General features: G+C 54.2%; 2 protein-coding genes across 5 annotated transcripts; one reads left to right on the top strand and one right to left on the bottom strand.

Annotated features, from left to right (window-relative positions):
• The first annotated feature begins 34 nt into the window (after window positions 1-34).
• On the top strand, window positions 35-6,082 carry TMEM106A (transmembrane protein 106A). Its single transcript, XM_082440823.1, has 8 exons — window positions 35-129; window positions 1,336-1,562; window positions 2,097-2,160; window positions 3,331-3,484; window positions 4,053-4,193; window positions 4,304-4,347; window positions 4,862-4,915; window positions 5,516-6,082. The coding sequence occupies exons 2-8, from the start codon at window positions 1,355-1,357 to the stop codon at window positions 5,634-5,636; spliced, it is 786 nt and encodes a 261-aa protein (XP_082296949.1). The 5' UTR covers window positions 35-129; window positions 1,336-1,354; the 3' UTR covers window positions 5,637-6,082.
• A 398-nt stretch (window positions 6,083-6,480) lies between these two features.
• On the bottom strand, window positions 6,481-12,025 carry LOC309650034 (coiled-coil domain-containing protein 200-like). 4 transcript variants are annotated; one of them, XM_082440828.1, is made up of 4 exons: window positions 11,466-12,025; window positions 11,139-11,226; window positions 9,709-10,006; window positions 6,481-8,354 (listed from the first exon to the last, which is right to left on the bottom strand). In XM_082440828.1, the coding sequence occupies exons 2-4, from the start codon at window positions 11,193-11,195 to the stop codon at window positions 8,209-8,211; spliced, it is 501 nt and encodes a 166-aa protein (XP_082296954.1). In that variant the 5' UTR covers window positions 11,196-11,226; window positions 11,466-12,025; the 3' UTR covers window positions 6,481-8,208. The 4 variants fall into 4 exon arrangements, with proteins under 4 accessions (XP_082296954.1, XP_082296953.1, XP_082296955.1 ...); XM_082440829.1 differs by lacking the exon at window positions 11,466-12,025 and adding an exon at window positions 9,082-9,195 and having other exon boundaries at window positions 8,213-8,354; window positions 11,139-11,358; XM_082440830.1 differs by lacking the exon at window positions 11,466-12,025 and adding an exon at window positions 9,146-9,195 and having other exon boundaries at window positions 8,223-8,354; window positions 11,139-11,364.
• Between the last annotated feature and the right edge of the window lie 5,073 nt (window positions 12,026-17,098).

The following is a 17,098-nucleotide window of genomic DNA, read 5'->3' on the forward strand; positions in this document are numbered from 1 at the left end:
GGAGGGGCGGGTCCGGAGGAGCCGGGGCGGAGCTTCCCAAGGCTTTGAGCCGAAGCCTGGGGCGAAACCCCGGCTCCCGCACTTTCGATTCTGCTTTGCAGGCGTTTCTGTTGCTGCGGTCACCCGGGGGTAAGGCGATTCGGGACCCTCCTTCCCTTCTTTCCCTTTGGCAGGCAAGGGCCCAGGCCCCTTCTGTGCCTCCTCCTAGCCCAACACGCAGCTTCCAAGCTCTACTAACGGCCTCTCGGGGTGTCTGGTGGGACTTAAAATCCTCCTTCAATGAAATCCTAGCCTCTCAGTCCGCTCCGACCCCGCAGCCCATGGCCGAGCCCCAGAGTAGGGCGTGAAGCCTCTGGGGAGGCCAGGGTCGCTGCTCCCCACCTCCTCCAACGCGGTGCAATCGGTCCCCAGGACTCTACGGGAAGGGGACTGGTGGCCCCTGGAGCCACCCTGCCTTACAGGCCCTCCTCCCCAAAGACGTACTCCAGAAATCTCCAGCCCTCTTGCAGCTGAGAGGAGCCCAGGATCTCAGACCTAAACCAGGTGAGGCTTCCTTTATTTTAAGCCCAGAAGATCTGAGTTCGGCTCACCTTGCCCACTCATTTGCCACCAGTCTTTTGGGAAGAATCTGGAGTTAGCTGTGACTCGTCCTAGTGAAGGACTGACCCTGAAATTGCTACCACCCTCCCCCAGACATTCTTTCCCACCCCAACTCAGAAAGCAAGCGGAAGAGGTTTATGCTCCCTTCCACAATCATTTTAGGGTTTTTAGCCACACCTGTGGCCAGCCTAGCCTCCTTTTTCTTTCTTGTTCCAAAGAATCCCTCCCTTCCTATTACTCCAGCACCTGCCCAGGCTCAGGAATGGACACTTTCCTTCCACACCCAGGCTGGAGGCCTCGGGCATTTTTGCCCAGGTGCTCTGGAGACATGTGCAGAGTCATCTTGTCGCAGAGGATGAAGGGGCTCTCCTGGCTGCTGCCCCCAAGGCCTATCTAACTTCCTTCCCTTGCAGTGAATGACAGCTCAGCAACTTTTCCAGAACAAAATTAAGCGCTCTGCCTTTCACTTATGAAATTCCCTTAAAGTAAAATAACTTCTGCTTTGCTTTTCCCTCTTGCAGGCCGATTGAGCTCTCCTACAATAAAAAAAAGAGTTGAAATGCATTGAGATTCCTGATCCAAGATTCGTGTGTAACTGCTCGAATTTCCACACCCTCACTTCCTTAGGCTTGAGCTTGCTGAAATTGTGGTGGGGCTCCTTGCCAATCTCAAGAACCTAAAACCAGAGTGACACCCGGCATCAGTGCTAACTGAACTTTGTTCTTTTCTCATCAGTGAAAAATACCCCTGAACAATGGGTGAGACATTCTCCCAGCTGGGCTCTCGGGAGAATGAGAACAAGTCGATCCTGTCCCCCGACCCAGCCTTTGGCAGCAAGGCTGCCAGCTACTCCAGCACCACCAGCAGCAAGCCTTTTTGTTCCTGTGTGCCTTGTGAAAGGGCTGCTGGTGTCAGCTTTGTGACTTGTCCCACCTGCCAGGGCAGTGGGGAGATCCCTCGAGGTGAGTGGCCCCAGGCTCTGGAAGTAGCCTGGAATCCAGGAAAAGCTCTTAGCAGCCAGCTGGCCAGCACCAGGCCCCTCTGAGTCTCCTTGGATGGGGTTGGGTCTCCCAGCTCCTAGTCCCTGAGTTTCAGGCTAGCCAGGGAGACGCTAACCCTCCCTGGGCTCGCTGCAGAGACCCCCCTCCTGCACTGGTTGTACCGCCCAAACCCAGGGAATTTCCAGCCTCTCTGCTCTCTTAGCAACACTGCCTTAGGATTCAGGAAGTTATAATGACCTCTCCAAAGAAATTGGGCTTCTCTGATTTGTGGTGACGTGCAGAAATTCTTCACACCTGTTAATGAAAATCTCACCTCCATTCTAGAGATGGCAAAGCTGAGCTGCCAACAGCCCAGTATTCCCAGTCCTGCTCTGAGGCAGAGGTGGCATGCTTCTGACACTGCTCTGTGGGATGGAGGGGTGCTTCTGGCAGGCTGGCACAGGAAACATTTGTCATGGACACTTCTTGGCCCTCCCTCTCACCCTCTTTCTACAGAACTAGAGAAGCAGCTGGTGGCCCTCATCCCCTATGGGGACCAGAGGCTGAAGCCCAGGCACACGTAAGCCCCTCTTCCTATCCCAGCTCTGTAGGCATTGCCCCTGGGGGCTCTTCCTCTTTGTCTCCCCCAATCCCCCTTCCCCCCCAGTTTTTCTCCATTGGTTCTCCCCCAGAAAGCCTGAGCCTCACTGGCCTCAGACGTATTAGCTCCCTGTTTCCAAGGATTTTCCTAGTTTAAGAAGCTCGGGGCATAGCAGATGCCACCTGAGGCCTCTTGGTGTCCTAAGCATCACTGCTTCCAAGAAGCATGGCTCCCTTTTGAAGACAGAGAGGACCTCTTGACTCTGCAAGTCCTTCCAGGAGGGAGGGAGTGGCTCTGGTTGCAATTGGTTTGGGGAAGTGATTTTTCCTAAGAACTTCCTTTGCTATGGCAGCTCAGACCTGCTTGTTCTTTTCCCCGTAGAGATGGGAAACCAGTTGCACTCTGTTCTGGGACACTTCAGAACCTCAGAGGCAGCCCTGAGTTTCACTGGGGGGCCCATGACCCTGTTTGTCATCTGGGTCCTTTGACATAGATCCCTGCAACCTCCTCCCAGGGTCCTCAGCTTCCGTGGGGGGGGCCACCACCCAGCCTACCCCCACCAGTGCACCAGAAGCCGAATCTGGCAGTGCCCCTTAGAAAATGCTAACAAGGTGCTCTCTCTTTAATGCATATCTCAATTTTGAATTAGATAGACCGATGATGTCTTGTTCTGAATATGAATATTAAAATTCAGAACTGTCAAAATTCACATGGGCTTACTTCTTCCAGTGAGAATAGCTAGCATTGGTTGAGCCTTTGGCTATGTGCCAGGACCAGGGATTGGTGCCTTTTCATGCCTTAGCCCATAACAGATTGTATGAGGTAGGTACAATTATCTCCATTTTATAGACAAGGAAACTGAGGCTTAGGGCGGTTAAGCGGGTAGTTCAGAGTTGCTGGGCCAGTGGGTACACAGAGCTGGGAATGGAAGCCAGGCTGCCAGCCTCTCAATCCGGTGCTCCTACCCACTCTGGGCCACATCTGAGCCTAGGTTGGTCCTCCACATCTGGGGAGCTAAGTGTACAGTTGTGAGGGGGAACTCGGAGGAGAGCCTTATATAGAGAGAAGAATGTCTGAACGCCCCCGGCCCAGGCTGCCTTGGTGTCCAGACTTCTCCACTCCTCTACCCCGGGTCCTGTTTTCCCACAGGAAGCTCTTCGTGTTCCTGGCAGTGTTCATCTGCCTGGTGACCTCCTCCCTCATCGTCTTTTTCCTGTTTCCCCGGACTATCGCCGTGCAGCCTGTAGGCCTCAACTCCTCCACGGTGACTGTTGACGAGGCCGATATCCACCTCAATATAACGGTGGGTGGGTGCCTGTGCCCCTGGGCTCCGACCCCACCTTCCTGGCAACACTCCTCTGTAGCCCTTGTCCAGTGTTCTCACCCTGGGCATCGGTAGCCAGGGATCTTATGGCACCCAGAGGATGTCAGAAGCCTGGGGAGAAGCAGGAGCAACCATGAGCCCCCTAACAGATTGTGCAGGATTGGAACTGTGAGGGGTTAGAACTGAGGCCAGAGCCATAAATCACTGGGCGCAGTCGGGGTGGTGTGCCTGAGACTCCCTGGGTGGGCAGGACTGAAGAGAGAGAGCCTTGCAGGGCGAGACTGGATTTTGATGTCTTAATGTCTTAAGCTGAACGTCTTAGCTTACTGTCTCAATGTCTTAACGTCTTAAGCTTACTGTCTCAGTTAAAGGTGACCCCTCGCCATTAGGAGCCCCTCGGAGGGGCTCCTGGCCCTGGGGCCCGAGCGGCTGAGGCCCATGTTGGGGGTGGGGCTCAATCAGGCTGCGGGGTTTTGAAACCGTTTGACTCCTTCTTGCCAAGGACGGTGCTACCCTAGCCCCTTCCTTTCCCTGTCTCCCTCCCCAGAATATCTTGAGCGTCTCCAATAACAACTACTACCCCGTCGCTGTGACCCAGCTGACCATTGAGGTTCTGCACCTGTCCCTCGTGGTGGGGCAGGTCTCCAACCGCCTTCTCCTCCGCATCGGCCCTTTGGCCAGTGAGCAGGTGACTCCCTCTTGCCGGCCAGCCCTGCCCACGGCTGCGTGTGGACGCGGGTGGCGGGAGGAATGGGGTGGCTGGAGTCGGGGCTAACCCTACACCCGTTTGGTTGACAGATGTTGTATACGGTGGCCAACAGGATATGGGACGAGAACACATAGTGAGTGGCCCTTGATCCCTTCTCCCTTAGCCTCTTTCCCGGCTGGGAACCCGGTTTGAATTCCCACCAGATGTTCTGATTGCTTAGCCAGCCCTGCAGTCAGCAGGTGGCCTGCACTCTTGTGGCCAAGACTGCAACGTACCGGCATTCAGGGTCCCCGGCCTCTGCCTGTTTGGACCTGGACTGGAATGAAAGCCAGGCTAGAATCTGGTTAATGCTTACGATATATGACCTCGGGCTCTTCAGCCCGACTCACCGTTTCCTACTAAGGGAGAGGCCAGCCCGTGCCTGGGCCAAACCAGTGGGGGTTGGAGGAGTGCTATTGCAGCAGGGGCGACACGCTCACCTTGGGCAGAGGGAGAGGGAAGGGGTGGGGGTGGCCTGTGGGGCCCCTGCTGGAGAGGAGGCAAGGGGGGCTGAGACTGCAGGTCTCCTCCGAGCTGTCTGACAGGCTGCTCAGTGTGTGAAACGTGGGCCCGGGTTCTCTCTCTCTCTCTGTCTCTGTCTCTCTCAGCAAGATCTGTACCTGGCTGAAAATCAAAGTCCACCACGTGCTTCTGCACATCCAGTAAGTAGGGCTTGGAGCCCTGGTACCCCTCTCCCACTTCTGCCCCCCCGTGGGAGGAGAGTCATCGCAGCGAATCCCGTGAGTCTGTGTCGGCTCTTGGACGTAGCAGGTCCAGCCCCTCCCCTAAGGCCCACCTTGCTTGTGAGCTACTGACGTGACAGCCACAGATCTGCCCGGAACCCTGGTGGGGCGGGGCGGGGGGGGGGGCAGCTGTCCCAGGTGCTTCGGCGGCGGAGTGGGGAGCAGCAGGAAGGGCCGGGTTTGGTCTGAGGAAGCCAGCCCTCCCCAGAGAGCAGAGCAGGGCCGGGGCTTTCCTCTTCCTCCCAGACCCTTGTGGTGTGGAGGAGTAAAGACGGTGAAGCCCAGACCTCGGGTGGCGTGAGCACTTCAGCCGCCATCTTACTGCCGCCGCCGCCAGGTCTCTCCCCTCCCCTCCCTACTTCCTTGTCTCACTCCTACCCCAACTGCAGATCCTTAGATCGGTGGAAGTGGAAGCTGGGTGGGGTCAAGGCTCAAGTTCTGTAATCTTCAAAATAAAACGGGTTTGTTTTTTTTTTTTGGAAAGAAAAAAAAAAAAAAAAAGCCCTGTTTCCTCTCCAGGGGCACCCTGACCTGTTCCTACCTGAGCCATTCAGAGCAGCTGGTCTTCCAGAGCTACGAATATGTGGACTGCCGGGGAAACACATCCAAGCCCCACTTGCTGGTCCCTCGCCCGCCGTGACCTGTCTGCTGTCGTCGAGCTCCGGGCACCTGCCGGCCTGGTCTGTATCTCCCACCACTCCGTGGCACCCAACAGGACGAGAGTGACTTTGCCAGAGGAAAAGCCCTGCTTTATCATACCCTCCCCCTGTTCACCCCCAGCAGAGGAAGCTTTCTGTGGACGTTAACTTCATACACACACACACACAGCCTCACACCCTCTCTGATTTCCACAGGAACGGAAGCCTGGTTCTTCTCGAGGCCAGCACCAGATATTCCCCTTGGTCCTGAGGAAAGTCTGACCTGACATTTCCTCAGAGCTGCCTCAGAGGCATGGAGGGGCCCCCACACTTTCTGTGCTGAGCACCTTGGTTGCCCAGCTCGTCCAGGGAAGACCTTCCTCCTGCCTGAATGTGGAGAAAGCTTTCATTTTGTCTGGCTTTTAATACATGGATCCTTTCCAAGTTCTCCACCTGGTAATGAGAAAGTGACGTGGGGGACAGCCAGTGTTGTCCCCAGGGCCTTTTAGGGAACCGTAGGTGCTCTCCTCGGCCGCCCTGCTTTGGTCGTGTGACAGAGTGATGGTGATGGCCTGCTTCTCGCCTGGTAACTTGTCCCCCACCCCCACCCACCCACCCATCTGACAGCAAGATTGGCCAAGGCCCTTTGGCTCTGCAGCCTTCTTGGTTCAAGACTGTCTGGGTCCCCAGGAAGTCAGAGCTGTTCTGCAGCTAAAGCTTCTCCTCTCCAGAAAGCAGTTTTATCATTCTCTTCATAGCAGGAAGCAAAGTAGGAGGGGAGGGGAAGGAAGGGAGGCACCGGGCACCCCCTGGGCCTGCACAGGAAAAACAGAGACAAAGCCAGAGTCGTTTTAAAAGGTTTTTATCGAAGGAGGCCACAAGCCTGAGCCCATGTGAGTGGACACAGGCAGGTCAAACGGTGGGTGCAGCTGCTCTCCCGCTGGAAACCTGCAGAGGTGAAGCCAAACTGCTGGGTTCCGCTGCACCCCCAGCCTAGCCCCAGGGCACCCTCTGCTCCCAGAGGCCTGTGCTCTCCTTCGGGCACTGACAGTCCGGAGCTGCGTATCCGTCGGGACTGGTCTAGGCCGTCCCCTCTTTGCTGTCACTCAGACGACGCGAAGCCCCAGGCAACCCCCCCGGGTTCTTTAGGCGAGCAGGAATTGTGTCTGCTCACTAAAGGCGGTTACGGTTTCCATCACTCAGACAGGCAGAGAGGTGAGCTTGAGTAGCAGGGAAAGCTGAGTTTGCAGTAGGAAGGACCGGAGAAGGGGACGTGGGGCCAGAACCGGGTGAGGAGCCGGCCGGGGGGATGAGGGGAAGGAAGGAGTTGGTGCTGTCTGCGCGCTTCCACGCCTGGGTAACTGGCGTCGAGGTGGCGCTGGTAAGAGCACGGAAGTCCGCGAGGGCCAGGCTGGAGCTCACGCCGGGTGGAGTTCGCCAAATGTAATGGACTTATATTGGAGTCAATAAACGGTGCTTCACGATGTTTAAGAAAGGAAAATAAAAGGCTCCTGTGAGTGGGAAGGGAGCTGGTGGACGCTCCCCATCTCACAGCCTGTTTCTTAATATCCGAGTGGGCCTCAGGGTCTCTTCCCCGGTCCCTGAGCCCCTCGGGAACACGCCCTGCCTCCGTGCCTTCTGGGAGACTGCTCCCGGGGAGCTCGCCCTCTCCCTTTCCCTCGTTGTGTATCTCTGAGTCCCTCCCAACGTTCACGCTCCCCGTTCTGTGCGCCCCCGCTCCTTCGCCTCCCCCAACTGCTCCTCTCAGGAAACGCTGCGCTGAGAGGCGCCTTCAGTCTCACCCAAAGGCGATGCTGCAGCAGTGAAAGGACCCAGGCTCCCCCCTGACCAGTCAAGAGTGGAAGAGGGAGCGGGGCTGGGGGACCCCAGGTGTCAGTTTCAGGAAGTGGTGAGGGGGATGCCTGGGGCCTCCAGAGCCTCTCGGTTGTCTCTGCTACAAGGAAAGGCTGAGACCCAGGGAGGAAGAGGCCTGTGGATTTGCGGGGGCGAGTCCCCCTCTTCCCAAGGTCCGGTGTCCTGTGCCTGAGGCTGCAGTCCTCCTTTCCTCTGAGTTCTTTCTCTCCATCCCTTCCAACCATCGTCCGTTCAACAGCGGAGTGCCCACAGTGGACCAGGCGTGACACCGGACTTGGGGGAGGCCCCTGCCTGCCACTTCTTCCTGATGCTGCCCCAGGTCCCAGGGCCGCTCTGGTGTGACCCAACCCCCGCTTCCCCAGATGCATCTCAATAAGCGTCGGCCAGGAGGACGGGCTGGTGGCTCCAGTGAGAGTCATAAACCTGAGCCCCCAGCAGGCCTATCGCTGCTAAATAAGGGCCAGTGGTGGAGCTGTAGACCTGGGGGGGGGGGGGGCCCAAGGCCAAGTTCTCCCATTGGCTTTGCCTGGAGAAGCATGGAATCGCCCTCCACTTTCTTCTCGCACTGTCTCCATCCTCTTCGTGGGTCTTCCTGCCCCCTCCCCCTCATCTCGGTCTCAGGGAGCCCAGCCAGGGTCTTGATTCTTTCCGGGAAGAGATCACGTGTTATTCCCAGCTAGCCTCCCCCGACAGAGTGGATCAGGAGGGGTTGGCTTCTGAAGTGGAGATGTTGCTGGGAGGTAAGAAGGTGGGGCTGCTCATCTGATGTTTGCTGATGGCCAGTGGGGTCTTGGGGGGGGGGGGGGTCTGTCTCTGAATCACCACTGCTGGATGTAATTCGTTGACTGAGAAGAGGGAGAGACAGGAGGCAAGACGGGTTAGTTAGCAGCTCCGGGGCCTGCTGGTTTCAGACCATTGTCTTAGGCCCTCTGAAGCCAGAGTAATGGAAGTGAAATGTAGCAGCCCCGGCCTCCTCTTAAAGGGCCAGGATCAGGTTCTCCCATCCTGTGCACCCGAGTCAGGAAAGAAAAGCTTCTTTCCAAAGCTTACCCTGTTTTCTGTAATTCTCAAGACTCTCAAAAAAGAGTCTTCCTGGGTTTGACGGTCCCCAGTGAGCCAGGCTGTAAGCTAAGTGCTTCGGATGCTTTCCCTTTTAATTCAGTCCTCGTGCCACCTCTGTTGAGGAGGCGGTATTATCAGTCTCATTTTACGGGTGGGGCAGCTGAGGCTCAGAGATGTGAGTCGTGCTCCCAGAGAGTGGTGGTCGGAGACCCCCTGACGGAGACCACCACCTCTGACTTCACGTCTTACCGTCCTCCCGCTCCAGCTGGCTCTACCCCCGATCAGCATTTCAAACGGCCCCTTGATTTTGCTTCTCTGGCACCTGTCCTGTCTTTCCAACTAGATCGTCAGCTCCTTCACTTATACTGAGTGCTGAGCAACAGGGCCTACAGAGACATTTTTATGGGGGCGTGGAAGGGAGGAACGGGCCGTCCAGAAGTGACTGAATAACTTCAGTCCCCTCTCCCGATTCCTGCCAAGGAAGCCTTTCTAGACTCCACCCGCACTTACACGCAAGCACGCTCAGACACGCAGCCAGACTCTAGCTGCCTTTCACACTCTGAGGCCGTCTCACCGTGAGTCGTGGGTACTTGGTGTGTGTATCTGGGCTAGATTTCCTGAAACCTGATGATGAAACGAAGCACACGTTACTCATCTGGCAGTTCCTGAGGATGGCACGTGCCACAGCTGGACTCTTTACCACGTGTCTGGGGGCAGGCCAAGGCCCCTAGCTGGGGCAAGGCAAAGTCCCAGCCCCCACTGAGAATTCTGCACTAGGAAGCCGACCGGTGCTTCCCTGTTCCAGAGCGCCCCCCCCCCCCCCGGCTTCCCCAGGGCTCAGGATATCCGTTGCTAAGCCCACACCTCCTATCCCACCCTCTGGCCGCCCCGACCCCGTCTGTCACCCTCACCCTGGAGAAGGGACTGACAACTTCTGAGCCACCCTCTGCGGAAGTCAGCGGGTTTCTCTGCAGCTCTCGCTTGGTGCAAATCCGCTCAGAGAGTGACCCCCCCCCCCAAGTAAAGGTGAAGGGTGCCGGGGAGGGTCAAAGGGTGGGGTGACAGATGTGGATTGTGGGCTATAGCCAGGGGCTCTCTCCTCACTGTCTCCCGCTCGGTCCCGGGCATCTCACTTACCTGGACCTTGAGGGTTCATCACCCCTCCTTGGAATCGGTCCTTGTGGGGGCCTGGCCTTTGGCAATCCTGGAGAATGTACCGGGAGGTGCGCTGAGTAAGAGGGTCTTGGGCATTTTGTGGCTTTGGCTGAGGCGGCGGCGGCGGCGGCCGCTCGGGTACCTGCTGCGGCTGCGGCTGCGGCTGAGCGGGTGGCGACTGTGCTGGCGCCGGCGGTGGCTGAGACTCCTGCGGCGACTCCCGAGATGGCTGGGGTTTTTTTTCAGATTGCCGTTCCTCTTCTTGGAGTTTCTTCAGTTCCTGTCAAGAAGCGCCCCGCAAGTGGCATCCTCCTCCCTCCCTACCCAGTCACCCCACGCCCCCTGCCAGAGACACTGAGGGGAGCAAGGCAAGGGAATCCAGAGGTGGAGGTGGCTGGAGGGTCTCTCTGTTCCCTGGAGTTGGAGGCTGAGGCTGGAGCCTGAGCTCTCTCCCCTCACCCACCCACACCCAAGGACCGTTTCTATAGCAACAGTGTCCCCCGGCACAGCCCCTGCCCGGGAAACAGCGGCCTCTGGCCACCTACCTCCTAGCTTGGGAGCTGCGCGCCCGCACTGAAAACCGTTTGCAGTGCCAGAGGGTAAAGAATAATCTCTTGCCCATGCTTTGAAACAGCACTGTCCAATGGAAATATAACGAGGGCCATATATAATTTAAAATGCGCTGTTAGCCACGTGCCAAAGTAAGAAGAAATAGGTGCAACTAAGTGTAATAATATATTTTATTCAACCCAATACAGCCAAAACGTAAAACCGATATGAAAATATTAATGAGATCGTTTATAGTCTTTGTTTTTGTATTACGTCTTCAAAACCCAGAGGGCATTTTATACTCAACGGCACATCTTGATTTAGACACTACATTTTGGTTTAAAATATTTGATCTATCTTTAGAGTTCAGATAATTTACAGTCGAAAAAGTAGATTCACATATCCACGTTGTTCCGAACGTACTTAAAAATGTTCCAGTACGTAAAATGAAAATTTGCTTTAAAGAGTATATTTAAATAAATTAAGTGTATGTAACATTTAAAATTCAGTTCGTCGGTCTCACTAGCCACGTCTCAAGGGCTATATAGCACACAGGCTGGTGGCCACCCTATTGGACAGCGCAGCTTTAAAACGTCCCGAGCCTGACCCCTCAATCCCACATGAGGCCTCAGCCTAGTACAACAGCAAAGCTGAGTCACCCCAATACACACACACACACACACACACACACACACACACACACACACACGGTTCATCCAAGACATCGAAGGACCTTGCTTTCCTCCAGCCCAAGCAAAACAACATTCACCAGATAATAGACGGCTTCCTTGGGGTCCGTCTTCCCTCCCCGTCCCCTCCGTGTCCCCGGAAGGACCCTGGTGAACGGGGCCCCTCTCATGCACCTGCTCTTGCTGCTGCTGCTGCCGGGCCATCAGCCACCTCCTCCGGTCCAAAGCCATCTGCCGGCGACGGGCCTCCCAGTGGTACGCACTGCCCATGGTGGTGGCGGTGACAGAAGGCCCCAGGCAGGGGCTGGGGGCAGGCAGAGCCCAGGAGGCTGCCACTGCCCCCACCACTTCCGTCTCCTCCCACCTCAACCCCCTGGCCTGTGACCAGAACCACCTCACAATGAGGCCACTACCGGGGCAACTGGGCAGCCCCACCCCCGCCTGCCTTGGGAAGGAGGGCGGTGTTCTTCCCAAGCCTCCTAGAGAGCATCTGTAAAGTACCTTTCCCTCCAGGGCCCTGGGCAGGTAGAAGACACCTTTCCACCTCAGCCTTGAGTTTCAGTGGACCCCCGGGGACAATTCCCAAGTGGTCTGGCTTTTCTCTCTGGTTTCTTTCTCCTGCCCTTCCCAGGATTCCAGCCTCCTCATCCGGCCCTCTGCTGACCCCTCCCTTCCCTCCTCCCTCAGTCCTCCGTCTCCCCCGCTGTGCTGACTCAAGAACGTACAGGGACTTCCCTGGTGGTCCAGTGGTTAGGACTCCGCGCTTCCGCTGCAGGGGGCACAGGTTCGATCCCCCCGGTTGGGGAACTAAGAGCCCGCGTGCCGCGTGGTGCGGCCACGAAAGAAAAAAAAGAAAGAGAAAATACGAGATCCAGCCAGCTCTCACGGGGGTCTGAGCTCTGTGAAGGCAAAGTGGCTTATTAGAAAGTACCCTGGTTCTGGGGATTTAATATGCTGGGCTCAAGCCTACCCTCTCTCTCTTCCTCTGACTCTGGACTCAGCTTACCTCTCTGGGCCTCAGTTTCCTTGCCTGGAAAACCAGAAGGGTAGCCCCTGTTACCTTCCTCACGGGGTGGGGGGTTCACACAGGACCACATGGGTCAATGGATGAGAAGTATGTGAAATGAAATGTAAAATTGCTCAGCTACAGGTTGGTATTATTTATTATCCTACCTGATTTGCATCCTGTTGGGGAGGAAAAATTCGTCCTCTAGCCTTCTAGGTTCTTTGGCTGGTCTAATGACCAAATTGACATCAGACAGACTAATAGGAGAAGAACAAGTATAATTACGTATGTTCAGGGATCCCATAAGGATAGGAGACCCAAGGGCAGCGGAGGCTTATGTGCCGTCCCGAGCTGAGGAATGCGATAAGGGCCTAGGGCTTCAAAGCAGAGAAGGGTGAGTCACCGGACAGAAAGAAGGGCAGACGTTTGGTAACGGGATGTTTGCCCTGCTATGCAGCCGGGTCTCTCAGATAAAAGTTGTCTCTGATAATAACTCTCTGTGAGCCAGGCCCCCTATCTAAATTCTTTTAGGCAGTTGAGGGGGGAGGTAAAAAGCTCTTCCTGTGTCTTTGGGGGCCTCCATTGCCTTCAACTCAAATAACCCCAGGCCAAAGTGGCACGTTCTGGGGGGACTCATTTTGAACTCCTTGGGTGTCCAGGAGGTGGAGTGGCCAGGGGAGGGGGTCGTTTCCTGAAGCCCAGGAGGGCTTCTGGGGGCAGGGACTGGGTAGACTGTTGGTCTTTCCCGCAAGATATAAATTTTTCTAGAAACAGCAGAGGCTGAGTCCAACTGGAAGCGAGGGAAGGGTATAGGTGAAGAAGGGGCTTCAACCCAGCCTCAGCCTCAAACGCTGTTGATGGTGGAGGGAGGGTGCAGGGTGCAGCCCTTGAACCTGAAAACAGGTTCAAACAGAGAGTTTGAACCTCAAGCAGAGAGTCTGTCGATTCAGGCAGCCGGTCTAGTGGAGTCATCTAAGGGCCCTGGAGTCAAACAGACTCAGGTTCAATCCTGCCTGTGTCACCGACTACCTGGGGGAACTTGGGCAGGTCACTCAGCGTCTCTGAGCCTCTCCTCTGAAGGTTGTTGGAAGACACTATAGGATGCTTGGGAAGCGCCCGCCGTCACAGTGGGCATCTGGCTGTGGCCAGCTGCTAGGGGTGCCCCAGCTCTGCTGAGGGGCCAGTGGGACCTGAGCCTTGCTAGATCTCTTTCTTCCTTTTTCAAAGAGGTGCTACTCCCTTCTCGTCGTCCTGGCACCCAGGGATGTCATTTGCAACAACAGATACGCAAGGGTCTCCAGATACAAAAAATGAAATGGAGGCTGGTCACTGGACATTTATTTTCACAGCACATTTATCTTCCTCTAAACGAATTCTGCAGATAGTTAGGTGGAGAGTTCCCATTTTAAGAGAGAGAGAAAGGGAAAGGCACTTGACTGTCTCAGTCATTAAATGGGCAAAAGGGGAAGCGGGTTCCTGTTGGTGTCTCTCCCTCCCTCGATTCCCCTCTTACTGTCCTCCTACCTTAGAAAGAACAGGGCTCAGCTGTGGAGACCCTCAGGGTGGGGGAGGCGGGCTGGGCTGAATCTGGGGAACTGTTTCCAACCCTCCGAGCCAGTCCTCCTGCGCGAGAGGAGGGATTTTTCAGGGCAAATCTGCCAAGACTGCGCCCTCCCCATTCTCATCTCCCTTTCTGAGCCCCTCTCATGCCTTCCCTGTGCACGCTGCCTCTCCCAACCCCACCTCTGACCTGAGAACTCCTTCCAGCTCTAGATTCTACTCCGTAGCCCACTCCACCCCCTGTCAATTTGGATTTTAACTCATATCAGCCCTCAGGGAACTTGCCGTGCTGTTAACTGATTGTAGCCACTTGCACATTGCATTTTTAATAGAGCTTGTTATTATGCAAGACCCAGAATCTTTTGTTGCGGAAAGAACAGCGAGTAGAGTTAGAAGCAGCGTGGGCCGGGTAGACCTTACGAAATACCGGCTGCATTATTGATCAGGCGTGCGAATATGATCTAGCGGCTCTACCACTCTGATCAGTTTCCTCCCCTGCAGGGTAGGGGTAATAATACCTCCATCCTAGAGGTGTTGTGATGATGGGAGGAAATAATCCATGTCACACGTCGGGTTCAATAAACAGAGGCTTTTATTATTGTAGTAGTTCACGAATTTAAGATGCCATCTTTTGTGAGAGGTACCGTTATTTTGCCTAGCCCTAAGAAAGACAGGACGAAAAGAAACCAAGAAAGGCGTGCTGCGATGTAAACAGCGACAGTGCGTTCTCCTCCGGGCCTCGAATGTAAGACGCATCCTGGTTTCTGAGATGTAAAGGTGCGGAAAAGATGGGCATCTTGGAATGGACAAAATCAGGCATCACTATGGAGTGTGACGCCTTCTGTTGGGGGCTGTTGAAAGACCAAAAAGAAAATGTGGGGATTTGCTGGCCTCCGTAATGGCAGGCAAGTTTTGAAAAGCCCAGTTCTTGGTTGAGTCTAACTGAGTTTGATGGATCCAGTCTAGCTGGACAGGAAACTTGCTCTCCAGCACACAGACTCTTCTGTTGTAGCGCCAGGACCCCGGGCACGTTCGGGGTGGGGGCAGGGCAGGGCGGGGCGAGGAACCGACGGTCTGCTGGTCCACGCACACCCCTGATCACGTTGCTGGGGAAAACGATCTCCCTTTCCGACTGCAAAGTCAGACAGACTGATCCAGTTCTGTTGCTAGTCATAAAAGCGAAAGCTTTTGCTTTGTGGCTGGGAAAAAGGAGAAGGCGGGAGAAGGGAGAATTGAGGGCGAGAGGGCGGGGTCAGAGAGAAGGGAGAGGAGGTCAGAGAAAACAAAATGGTGTCTCCCTCCCTGTCTCTTCAACTAGGGAAAGCTGACAAGTGAGGAAAAGAACCTGAGGGAGCTGTCCAAGAGGTCAGGGTAAAACTTGAGGTGAGGGCAGGGCTGCTGCAGGGCCAGGAAAAACAGATACAGTGAGGCCTGGACTTGAAGAGGCTGTCCTCCCCAGCCGGCAGGGCACCCAGCAGACCTCTGATGCCCAGGGATGGAACACGTAGAAGCACTTGGAGTTGGCAGCCTTGGCGTGGGCAGACCTTATCTGAGTGTGCAAGGCTTCCCCGGCAGCAAAGAGCAGTGGATGTGGTTGAGTGGCAGCCAGAGGAGAGGAATGGAAGAACACGGCAGATGCCCCTTGCTGACCACGGGGACAAGGTCATGTTCACCTGTGTGATCCCAGGACCCACACAGTGACAGGCACAGAGTTAAGGTGTGATACCAGAGAATCAGTTGAATCAAGACTCTTAAAAACAGGATATCAGAAGACTTTTTTAAAAAAAGAGAAGTCCAATATATATATATATATATATATATATATATATATACATATATATACACATACATATATATATATATGTATGTGTATATATATGTGTGTGTGTGTGTGTCTGTGTGTATACACACACTTTTTAATATGATAAAGTTGGCATCTGAAACTGATGAGAAGATGGACTATTTCATATATGATATTGGGACAACTGGGTAGCCATCCAGACAAAATAAAGTCAGATGTATACCTGAACTCAAATACTAGGACAAATGTGAAGTAGGTTAGAGAAGGAAACACAAAAAGATCAACAGTTCAAAAGACGGTGGGCAGGGGATAGGAACGTGCAGTTCACAGAAAATAATAATGGATCTCAAGCACATGAAAAGCTGTACAACCTTGCTCATAGTAAGAGATAACATTGGATATTATGCAAAAGTTAGATAACATGATGGTTGGGCAAGGCTGTGGGAAACAGGCACTGGTTGAGAAGGCTATCTGTGCTCTTCCAGTCTCTGTCTCTGGCTTATCCTTTCCAACTCCCTGGCAGCAATGATAACTGGGTCCATAGTGAGATTGTAGGACACTTGGACAAAGGCTCACCAGCCAGCCACGTCCTGGTGTTGCCTGAACTTTTGTGGGCACTTTGGTCTGTACACATGGATGTGAGCTGGCTGAGGGGCACTGACTCACGTTAACCAAACTCACAGGAAGCTGGTGCGTGAATTAGACTGCTAAGTCGTTAATTTACAAAGGGAGATACTCCTTTGCAATGACAGAACAGGCGTGTCTGCAATCCCAGGTACCTCATTCTAAAGATCAAAATACCTAGGAAGCTAAATTGGTGAGCACAGGATGACCTGATGAACATGGAAGCAAGCAGAAATGTAGTGAAACACAGTGAGGGTCGTAATAATTACCACAAGCCAGGAGGTCTGCTAATCTCTTTCTGTATGGACAAATTGCATTATTTAATATTTACACATTCACGTGTTCAACCAAATTCATGTGTTGGGCTTCCCTGGTGGCGCAGTGGTTGAGAGTCTGCCTGCCAATGCAGGGGACACGGGTTCGAGCCCTGGTCTGGGAAGATCCCACGTGCCGCGGAGCAACTGGGCCCGTGAGCCACAACTACCGAGCCTGCGCGTCTGGAGCCTGTGCTCTGCTCCGCAACAAGAGAGGCCGCGATAGTGAGAGGCCCGCGCACCGCGATGAAGAGTGGCCCCCGCTCGCCGCAACTGGAGAGAGCCCTCGCACAGAAACGAAGACCCAACACGGCCAAAAATAAATAAATAAATAAAATATGGTATGAAGTTTAAAAAAAAAAAAAGAAAGGAAATATCAAATTCATGTGTTCACGTGTCTAGTATATGTCAGGCCCTATTCTAAACACTGAGGAGATAAATGTGGACAAAACGGACCAAGTTCCCTGCTCTGGAGCTTACATGCTATTAGGCTAGAAGGCAATAAACAAATACATGTATAAGATGTCAGGTGATATGTGCTATGGAGTAAAATAAAACCAGGTGAATGAGGAAAGAGTAAGCACAGGACTATATGTTAATGTTCTCATTTTCTAGATGAAGAGGGTAAGCTACAGAGAAGTGACTTGCCTGCGATATTTTCCCTTATGTTTGGTACTTACAGGAATACCATATTCCAGGCATGTCTCGTAATTCTTAAGATTATGTCTAATAATTTCTCATCTCCTTATCTCCAATTTACAGGTAATGTGGCTACATCGAAGACACACGGTTAGGCGGGGAGGCCAAGTCACGCGCCAGGTCACGTGAT

This window comes from Balaenoptera physalus (genome assembly GCF_965194825.1).
Source record: "Balaenoptera physalus genome assembly, chromosome: 20".
Classification (NCBI taxonomy): Eukaryota; Metazoa; Chordata; class Mammalia; order Artiodactyla; family Balaenopteridae; genus Balaenoptera; species Balaenoptera physalus.